The 10,274-nt window shown below is 57.7% G+C and overlaps 1 protein-coding gene across 1 annotated transcript; it reads right to left on the reverse strand.

The window, feature by feature from the left end:
* Positions 1 to 4,817: 4,817 nt before the first annotated feature.
* On the reverse strand, positions 4,818 to 6,196 carry C4H11orf86 (chromosome 4 C11orf86 homolog). The gene is made up of 2 exons (XM_047774088.1): positions 5,878 to 6,196; positions 4,818 to 5,287 (listed from the first exon to the last, which is right to left on the reverse strand). Exons 1-2 carry the CDS (start codon positions 6,145 to 6,147, stop codon positions 5,189 to 5,191), a joined length of 369 nt encoding a protein of 122 aa, XP_047630044.1. The 5' UTR covers positions 6,148 to 6,196; the 3' UTR covers positions 4,818 to 5,188.
* Between the last annotated feature and the right edge of the window lie 4,078 nt (positions 6,197 to 10,274).

A 10,274-nucleotide genomic window follows, 5' to 3' on the forward strand; every position in this document is an offset into this window, starting at 1 on the left:
GGTCTCCACCAGAGGTACTGAGTGTCCCAGGCAGGTGCCAACTCAACCTCCTCCCAGGATGTTGGCACCAGTTCTCGGGGCCCATCTTTCTAACGGAAGGTGGGGCCGCAGGCGTCATCCTTCCAGCCACCTCTTGCTTTGGGGTATTTAACGGCATCCCACTAAGTGGCAGTTGTCTGGTGTCTGTGTGCTCTGACAGGTGGCACTGGGCCAGCAAAGGTGGAGAGGTGGGACGCCTGGCTCCGGGGTGGGAGTGAGACTGGGAGTAGGGTGAGGTTGGGGAAAGACTGGAGGGGGCGCGATGCCGGCGAATCCCACTGCTGCCTGCCGTGGGCGCAGAAGCAGGGCTCCTGCCTGTGGCCAGCCTCCTCAGCCCCTGGCCTCACTAACGCTCCCCACCGGCTCTCAGGGCTGAAGCTCTCCCTGGGGAGGGCAGGCACTCTGGGAGCTGCTACCTGGGGAGGTGGGCCCTGGGCAGAGGAAAGACGACAGAATGTGAAGCTGTGCCAAGGCACCTGCCGGGGGTGGGGTGCTGGGCCTGACAGGTGAGGTGGCATGTGACATCCAGAGCCCTCAGCCCCGGTCATCTCAGTGTGGGTGTGACCCACACTGAGCCCGTCCCTCCCTCCAGGCTTTGGGACTCTCACCCGTAAGGTATCTCGCCCATCCCAGTGGCCCCCCATCCTCTGTACTGGGGGGATCTGGGGGGTCACGGGAACCTCTCTAAGCTACCTCTCTCCCTCCCCTACTGAAAACCCTGCAGTGGCTCCCCAGTGCTCCTCAGGGGAAGCGCCATCCCAGGTCCTGTGAGCCCTGTCCCTTGTCTGTCTGTCCTCACATCCCCTCTCCCATCCTAGCCACCCCCAACCCCCTCCCCCAGCAAAACAGAGTTGTGCCTTGATCTCCAAATACATCAGCTGGTCCATATCTCCATGCCCTGTACGCGCTGGTCCCTATGCCTGGTGCCCCCTCCCCTCCCCTGCCACAGGGTGCCCCTCACCCCTCTCTGCTGTCCACTTCTCCAAAAGCCCTCTCTCCCCTCCTCTCTCTCTCTTCTTTTGTCTTTTTAGGGCTGGCCCTGCAGCATATGCAAGTTCCCAGGCTAGGGGTCGAAGAGGAGCTACAGCTGCTGGCCTAGGCCAGTAGCCACAGCAATGCTAGATCTGAGCCACATCTGCAACCTACACCACAGCTCATGGCAACGCTGGATCCTTAACCCACCGAGTGAGGCCAGGGAGAGAACCTGCATCTTCATGGATGCTAGTCACATTTGTTTCCACTGAGCCATGATGGGAACTCCAAGATTCCTATGCTTTTTTTTTTGTTTCCTTTTCATGGCCACTCGCGGCGTATGGAAGTCCCAAGGCTAGGGGCAGAATCTGAGCTGCAGCTCCTGGTCTACACACAGCCACAGCAGTGGGGGATCCGAGCCGCGTCTGTGACCTACACTGGGGATCAAACCTGCATTCTCAGGGATACTAATAGGGTTTGTTACCACTGAGCCACGACGGGAACTCCATGAGAAGCCTCTTCTGACGCCCACCTTCCAAGGGCTAACGTTGCCCTTCTCTGGGCACTTCTGCCCCCTGAGCAGCTCCTAGAGGGCTCTCACCCCAAGGCACTTGGAGGGCTTGCGTCTCACCCTCTGTGACTGAGCCTGGCTGAGTGTTGGTTGAATGGCCTGCTTGTGCCTGGAGCTCAGAGAAGGGAGACAGGGCCTGGTGGGGGGTGGGGGCAGGGAGGGTTCAGTGACAGCCACAGTGGGGGGGTGGGGATGAGGAGAGAGGCCATCCTCCCACGCCCATTCCAGCCCTGGCACTAAAGGACCAGCCGCCTCCTGCGAGGCCCCAGGGCGGCCATCTGGTCTGCGGCTGGGCCCACCTTCCTGGATCCTGATGCCTGCAGCCCTGCCACCGTCCGGCTTGGCCCAGGTGAGCTGAGGACAGGCCGGGCTCTGAATGCCAGGCTTCCTGAGGCTCTCATTGACCGGGTGCTTCCGTGGGTCAGCCCTGGGCTCAGCACATGTGCGCCTTGGCCCATCTCATCCCCGAGACACCTCAAGCCAGGTGCTGTTATTAGCCGCCCCATTTCCCAGAGGAGGCTGCTGAGGTTCAGAGAAGGGACATGCCCATAGTCACGCAGGGAGAATGTCCTGGAACTGGCTGCTAAGAACCACGGCTCAGCGATCTGCATGCTTGCCATGTGTTACCTTGGGTAATGTTAGGATCCCTATGAGGTGGGTCTGTTATTCTTTCTATGGAACAGATGTGGAGACCAAAGCACAGAGAGGGTGAGCAACTTTCCCAAGGTGGCTCGGTAGTAAGGGGCAGAACGTGGGCATTTGGTCACAGAGCTTTTATGCACTTTGCCTGATGATGAGGGTGATGGGGGGCGGGGGCGATGGTGGCGTTACCTCTTAGGACATGGCACACCTCAGTGTGCAAAGATTCCGTACGCGCGCCACCTCTCCTGACCTTCAGCCTGGGAAAGACACAGAGGTCACGACTCTCATTCTGCAGGGGAAGAACTTAAGACCAGAGGAGGGTCATTCTGTCTCAAGGTCACACGTAAGTTAGTTGCTGGGCGGCAGCTTGGGTGCCAGTTTGGACACCCAGGCCTGGCCCCCGGACTGGCAAGACACAGTGGTGTGAGTTTGGAGTTCAGGGGCGCACAGGCCAGGTGGGCGGAGAGGTCTGGGCCGGGAGGCAGGAGCTCTGGAGAGAAGCCCCGGTCTTGCCTCCGGCTTTTTTCTGAGGGACTCAGTTTCCTCATCTGTAAAACCCACGGCCTGAATCTGTTGGACCTCGGGGGCCCTTCCAGCCTGGATTCGTAGCCTTCGCTCTGAGAGGTGCCTGGGAACCAGTGTCCCCTTCTGGCCCCGTTGCTTCCCCCCAGCGCAGCCGGAGTGGCTCATTTCCCTTGTAGGACTTTTTTTCCCACCTGCTCACAGCCTCCTCCCACCTGGCAGGGCTGCAGGCCTCAGGAAGCTGGGAGGATGCCCAGTCAAGCGCTGAGTATCACACTGGTTCAGGAACTGGGGCCTCCTGTTTGCCCTGCCTCGCCCCGCTGCCCAGGGGGTGCTTACTCCATTCTGCTCAATGGCAGTGCAGTGGGTCATCTGTCTGTCTGTCAGTCTCCCTCTCTAGCAGGACGGGGAGATCCTTGAGGGCAGAAGTCAGAGCGAAAGTTCAGACCTTGAAGAGCAGTGGGCATCTCAGTTCTGGAAGCATGAACAGAGAGGTGGCGTGTGGCAGGGACACCGAGCAGGAGAGAGAATGAAACTGGGATGTGGGGAGAGGGTCTCAGGCCCCTCCAGCGCCTGGCTCTGAGACCCCCGAGAGCCGTCCTAGAGACCCCAGTGGAGGCCTGGGAGGCTCTGCCCTCTGTGGGCAGTGGAAACGCAACAACCAGCATGGGGGAGGTCCCGCTGTAGCTCAGTAGGGTAAGAACCCTACACAGTCTCCCCGAGGATGGGGCTGCTGACGAGGCTGAGGGAGGAGAGGCTCCAGCCGAGTGGGAGCCCCTAGCCCAGCTCAGCCATCCCCTGCGCGACCGAGGGCCAGTCCCTCATTCACGCAACTCCAGCCTACTCTGCGCCCCGCCCTGAGGGAGGCACTGGGTCTCAGGGGTGAGCAAGCCAGGACTCTGCGGAACTTTCCACCTTGTGGATGACAAAAAGCTCATAACTGGACAAACTGGTCACAGAGCATGACAAGGAGAACAGCAAGGAGACAGGGCAGAGATCTGGGCACAGTTCCCTCCTGGGCACAGCAAGAGGCTTTATTGGAGCGATCAACCCAAACTACGTTCCCTGGAGTTCCAGCAACCCCCAGAGTCACCCCAGGGGCTCCTGCAGGAGTTACTACAGAAGGGCGCTGGGCAGGGGGCATCTAAAGGTTGTGACTGGACTGTCCCTTGTGGCACAGTGGGTTACGGATCCCGTGTTGCCACAGCTGTAGCACAGGTCATAACCGTGGTGCAGGTTCGATCCCTGGCTCAGAAACTTCCACATGCTGTGGGCATGGTCAATAAAAATAAAGATTGTAACTAATTGGGCTGGAAGCTTCTGGGCAGCTCCTAGAGGAGGTGCCGAGCCAGTCTGGGGTAAAATTTACCCAGGACCCTTCTTGTTCCTGGATGGTCCTCCCAGGATCCTGGGCTCTGGGGACATGGAGCCTCCCTTCTTCTGTTGGGCCCTCAGGCCTCACCACCATCCCAGAGCAGCCCCGGTACCAGGAAGCTTCAGCTGCTCCCTCACCTTTGACCTTGCACCTGCTTGAGCCAGGAGAGCCCCAGGGACCCCACAAGGAATTCCTGTGTCTCTCAAAGAGCTCAGGCTCTTTGGGGTCAGACCCTCCCCTCTGGGCGGTTCTGGGTGGGCCCCTCACCCTCTCTGACCCTCCAGGTGAGCCTTGCCTCACCCGGGTGAGCACAAAGGCAAGGAGGGGACAGCCAGGCCCTCCGAAGCTGGCTTTGAGGTCAGCACAGAAAATATAAGCTCAAGAGAAGTGGCAGGAGAGGTCCAGCCTCCTGGGGACCAGGGGGGACCACCCCCGGTGCTTCTTCCCATTCTCTGTGAAGTGCCGGGCCCCACCTGCCCCCACAGGGGTGGGCAGAGGGCTGGGGGTGGGTTAGTCAGTAGGAAAGTCATTAACTTCGGCTCAGCAAACTTTATGACTGAGTTCAACACAGTGTTGGGTAGGGGTGTGGGTGGGGCCAGAGACTCCGAAGACAGTGACCACCCCGCCCCCGCCCCCGCTCCCGCCCCCGCCCCCAGCCTCAGTTTCTGCTTCCTTCACCGGGGAACTCTGAAGATCCAAGCGACAATACAGTCTGGGGCTTTCAGCCACAGAGTGCGGCGTTGAGAACTGCCTGGAGGTGGTCCTTGCCCCTGGGATGGGCTCACGGTCCAGGAGAGAGGCCCCCCCGCCCCGCCCACCAGTACAACTGGTGAGAGGGGAGCGGGGCCGGCCCAGGGACCAGGTAAGGTGCCAGAGCCTCTCAGCCATGGGTCTGGCTTCACTGAACTCTGTTCTGGTGGCAGAGGCCTTGACTAAGGAAGGCCGGCGTCGTCCACGTGGAAGAGGGCGCCCCATCCACCGTCCAGAGGGCGCCAAGAGGTAGGTCAGCAGGCACGGCCCTCTCGTCCGGGCGCAGCAAACCAGGGCCCCCACCGCTTCTAGCATCCTTAGCCAGTGGTGCCCAGCAGGGGCGGTGGGGAGGCCGCCCGGCTCAGGGTCACGCTGGGGAAGCTGGTGACAAAGCTCGCCCACCTCCTCTTTATCTTCTGGAAGACAAGGAGGGGAGAGATCACGGCTAGGTCCCTCAACTGAGTGATGGGCTGCCGGTGTTGTTCCTCCTACAGCCAGGAGGTGGTGGTAGACCCCAGAGAGGAAGCCCCGCTCGCCAGCCACCCTCTGTCCTGAAGGAAGGAGCCAGGAGCTGGCAGCTCCTACCGGGGGGATCCCGATCCCCCCTTTTCTGGCGGGAGAGGGGAGCACCAGATGTAACCCTGGGGGAATTGTACTGGCTGATCTCCCGCCTCTAGCAAAATCCACCCACGCAGCCCACTGACAGATGGGTCATCTCAGGAGCAGCTCTCACCACATCACTCGCCTGTTCTGAAACCTTCCGTGGCTCCCCAGTGCCTATGGGATAAACCCCTAATGCCTTCAGGGCCCTATGAAATTCCGTTCTTGGGTCTCTCTCTCTCCCCAGCCCCTTCCCCAGACAGTTCTATTATCTTCGTGGTCTATGGCCCCATATGTTCCACCTCTGAGCTTTTGCTGCCTGGCTGGGCCCCTCTTCTTGGGGCCTCCCCTCCTCATCCCCCCGCCCCCCCCCAGCCCTCCTCCACCCACAGACCCTCAGTCAAACCTGCTGATACTGCTTCAGCCACCGCTGGCTGCCTTCTTGCTGAGCTTCGATCAGCTGCTCCGTGTCCCCCAGACCCCCTGGCAGCCACTCCTGACTGGGGGTGTCCAGCCTTTCTGGGCCTCCATCTGGGGACCTGGACCTCTCACGGCCCTGCCTGAGGCTCAGCGCCCGCCGCGGTCGGCCTCCCGGGAGCCTCCCCCAGGGCTCCTGGAGCTTGCCGTAGGAGGGCCGTGGTCCTCGCAAGGACTGGCTGCGTAGCCCTGTCCCCATGGTTCTGCAGGCGGCAGCCCCGTGAGACAGCTCCAGCCCCTTTGGCAAGCTGCGGGCCTTCTGAGATGGCCTGGTGCCTCCACCCAACTGACAGGAGTTCGCTTGGGGACAAAGGTCGGTGCTGCTGAGGTGGCCACCATAAACCAAAGGGCAGGCCACCGGGGTCAAGCATTCCTGAGTCACCACACCACCGCCTCTCCATCTCCCAGGGAAGGGGGTGCAGGCTTCCGCCTTCTCCTCCTCCTCCAGGCAGGCTTCCCTGACCACTCCACCCTGAAGACTGGCCTCCCCTGAACTCCTGTGGCCCTGGCTGGCCAAACTCACTTGGTTGACATTGAGAACAGATGGCTCGACAGCAAAACAGAGAGGGGCTTTTAAGAAACAGAATCTGGGAGTTCCCGTCGTGGCGCAGTTGTTAACGAATCCGACTAGGAACCATGAGGTGGCGGGTTCGGTCCCTGCCCTTGCTCAGTGGGTTAACGATCCGGTGTTGCCATGAGCTGTGGTGTAGGTCACAGACGCGGCTCGGATCCTGCGTTGCTGTGGCTCTGGCGTAGGCCGGTGGCTACAGCTCTGATTCGACCCCTAGCCTGGGAACCTCCATATGCCGCGGGAGCGGCCCAAAGAAATAGCAAAAAGACACACACACACACAAAAAAAGAAACAGAATCTTAAATCGATCTAGAATGGTCAGATTCATGACAGAGAGAAGCACGGTGGTTGCCAGGGCCTAGGGGAATGGCAAGGTGTTTAATGGCTGTAGAACTCCAGTTGTGCAAGGTGAGAAACTTCTGGAGATTGTTGTACAACAGGGCGATGGGTGTGACATTACTGAATCGTATGTGTAAAAATGGCCAAGATGGTAAAATTTATGTGTGTGTGTGTGTGTGTGTGTGTGTGTGTGTGTATTTGGCTGCAACCTCAGCATATGGATGTTTCCAGGCCAGGGATCCAACTTGTGCCAAGCTGCTACAGAGACAATGAGGGATCCTGAACCCGCTGTGCCACAAGAGAACTCCCTGTTTATGTATATTTTTACTACAATTGGAAATTTTTTTAAAAAAGAAAGCAACAGGATATTTCCAGGCTGGAAGTCAGGAGGCTTGGGCATTGTTATGAGGTGGGCATTGTTATCCTCGTTGTATAAGTTCCCATTTTGTAGATTAGGAAACTGAGGCTCAGAGAGACTAAGCATGCCCAGTAAGCAGCAGAGCCAGGACTCCCACCCTGGTGGGTCTGGCTTTAGAGCCCCTGCTTCAAGCAACCTGCCCTCTTGGCCTGGTGTTGGTGGCAGGGGCAGGACTGGAAACCCGGGGTCCTGCTTCCTCTGTGTCTGGGGAGCTGCACGGGACGCCCTGTCTGGTGTCAGGGAAGTGCTGGTTGCAACTCTCAGTTCACCCCGGCCTCCCCTGTGCCTGGCCTGGCTTTTTCCCCCTCTCAGAGTTTCTAGGCCTTCCCTGGATGAAAGGGCTCCTAAAATCTGCCAGGCTCAGCTCCCCGCCAGAGGAGTCACAGGCAGGGTCAGCCTGAAGAGGAGAATGGAGAAAAAAGCCCCCGAGCCTCTGGGTCAGCCCATCCCAGAGGTGGACCGGGATCGTTATTCCAACCCTGACCCCACCTCTCCTGTCTGAGCCTGGTTGAAAAGCAACAAAACCATCACACAACCTTCAGCAGCCTCACCCCAGCACAGGTCAGCCAAACCCTCGCCTTCATCGCAGTCTGAGCTGGGAAGTGCTTACCGATGACTCACAGACTTCTGAGATGTGTTGGGTGTGAATCACTGGCTCTTGCATCACACATACAGCTGCCGAATACACTCCTGCCAAGCACGTAATCCTACAGCAATTTCCCCAGTCCATAAACCCATGGAGGACCCAGAGGAAATATGTGCTCCTTCCCTCCCGCTGCTTCCCTGTCTTTGTCACCTGACAGGCACCTGCCTGTCTTTGCAGACTCCCCTGGGTGACAGCTCCTACAGAAGCCTGCCTGGCTCTGAAGTCTGGGTTAGGGGGTGGTCCCCCCTCCAGCCCACCTTAGACACACAGTAGCAACAGTCGCACCAGGGGGATTTTCCCTGCCACACTGCCTGTCGCTTGACAGCTAGGACAGCAGCTCTGTCCCTAGGACACGACACAGTAAATGCTTAGCTTTACATACCAGAGACTGTTACTTGTCTGGTACTGTGTGAGAAATTACCCCAAAACACGGTGGCTTAAAGCAACGCTCATGTTTGACCTCCTTGCAGTATCTGTGGGTCCAGGATCCAGGTGCAGCTGAGCTGAGGGCTCTGGCTCAGGGTCTGTCACAGGCTTCAGTCAGGAGGCTATAGGCACCTGCAGGTTGGACTGGGGGTGGATCTGCTTCCAAGGTTGTTGGCGGGACCTGCTCCCTGGGGCTGTTGCACTGAGGGTCTCAGAATGTTGTTGTCTCAGAAATGTTGGCTCTTCGCAAGGCAGCTCACATCAGAGCCGCCAGCTTCAGTTAGATTCAGCAGGTGAGAGGGTGAGAGATGGCAGGTGGGCAGAAGCCAGGGTCTTTAGGGACCTTAATCTCAGAATTGACCTCTCATCACTTTCGCCACATTCGGTTCCTCCAAGACGAGTCACCAGGTCCAGTTGGCATCCAAGCAGGGGATTCCCACAAGGGCATGGCCACCAGAGGGCAGGATCAGTGGAGTCATCATACAGGCAGCTTGCCCGTGAGACCTGGGTTCCCAGCCCGCTGGACTGCCTGAGATGAGAGCCTTGCACTTTCATGTGAGAGCTGCAGGCTCTGAGTGAGCAGCCTAAACTCCTGTGCCTACAGTTACTCAGCTGTAAGATGGGGGTGATATTTTATTCCATCAAACCTACCGTGGCATCAAAGAAAAGGAAGCATTATTTAATACATCATTAAGAAAGATTATCCAGGAGTTCCCTTCGTGGCACCGTGGTTAACGAATCTGACTAGGAACCATGAGGTTGCAGGTTTGATCCCTGGCCTTGCTCAGTGGGTTAAGCATCCGGCGTTGCCGTGAGCTGTGGTGTAGGTTACAGACACGGCTCGGATCCCGCGTTGCTGTGGCTGTGGCGTAAGCCGGCGGCTGCAGCTCCAACTGGACCCCTAGCCTGGGAACCTCCATATGCCGCGGGAGCAGCCCTAGAAAAGGCAAAAAAAAAAAAAAAAAAGCATATACAGAGAGATCCTGTTGCGAAGTGGATTTGAACCCGACTGGGAACCATGAGGTTGCAGGTTCGATCCCTGGCCTCACTCAGTGGGTTAAGGATCCGGTGTGGCTGTGAGCTGTGGTGTAGGTTGCAGAAGCAGCTCGGATCCCGTGTTGCTGTGGCTGTGCTGTAGGCCAGCGGCTACAGCTCTGATTGGACCCCTAGGCTGGGAACCTCCATATGCTGCGGGCGAGGCCCTAAAAAGACAAAAAAAAAAAAAAAAAAAGACAAAAAAGAAAGAAAGAATATCCACTGCCCAGTCATTGGAAGAGGCAGCCCCATTTCAGAGGTTGAACAGTGTCCCCGAGAAATGAGGCAAGGGGCTGTGCGATTGTACATATTTAATTGAAAACTCTGTGTGTTTCAACTGATCATTTACGTCTTTACCTGAGAACCTTTTTTTTCTTTTCTTTTTTTCTTTTTCGGTTGCACCTGCAGCATATGGAGTTCCTGGGCTAGGGATCGAATCTGAGCCGCAGCTGCAACCTATGCCACTGCTGCGGCAACACTGCATCCTTTACCTGCTGTGCCCGGCTGGGGATCCAAGCGATGCCTCTGCCGAGACAAGCCGGATCATTAACCCGCTGCATCACAGTGGGAACTCCTGAGCAGCGTTTATGACTTGGGGGGAACTAGTTCTTTTACTTCACAACAATGGTGTATTGTTTTGGCTTTCATTTCCCCACAGGAAGCTAGAAAGCCAGGCTGTCAGGTTTGGCACAAGAGTTTGGCCACTTTATTACTTGGAGAAATCAAACAAAGGGCATAGGACAAATAATAATAATGCTGCTGATTCTAGACACTCCCGTGTTCTGAGTACTCACACCGTGCCAGGCGTTGTGCTAGGGCTTCCTGGATGTGGTCCTGAGAGCACTCCAAGGAATCAGGGGAGAATTATTTGCAGTTTAGACAAAGCATGTA

The sequence above is a fragment of the Phacochoerus africanus genome, chromosome 4, assembly GCF_016906955.1.
Source record: "Phacochoerus africanus isolate WHEZ1 chromosome 4, ROS_Pafr_v1, whole genome shotgun sequence".
Taxonomy (NCBI): Eukaryota; Metazoa; Chordata; class Mammalia; order Artiodactyla; family Suidae; genus Phacochoerus; species Phacochoerus africanus.

Bases quoted from the DNA above. Each gene is read 5' to 3' on its own strand.
- C4H11orf86 (XM_047774088.1), bottom strand. From the start codon at position 6,147: ATGGGGACAGGGCTACGCAGCCAGTCCTTGCGAGGACCACGGCCCTCC. The intron at 5,288-5,877 runs GTTTGACTGAGG...CTTGTCTTCCAG, and splicing joins GGCTGAAGCAGTATCAGCAG to AAGATAAAGAGGAGGTGGGC.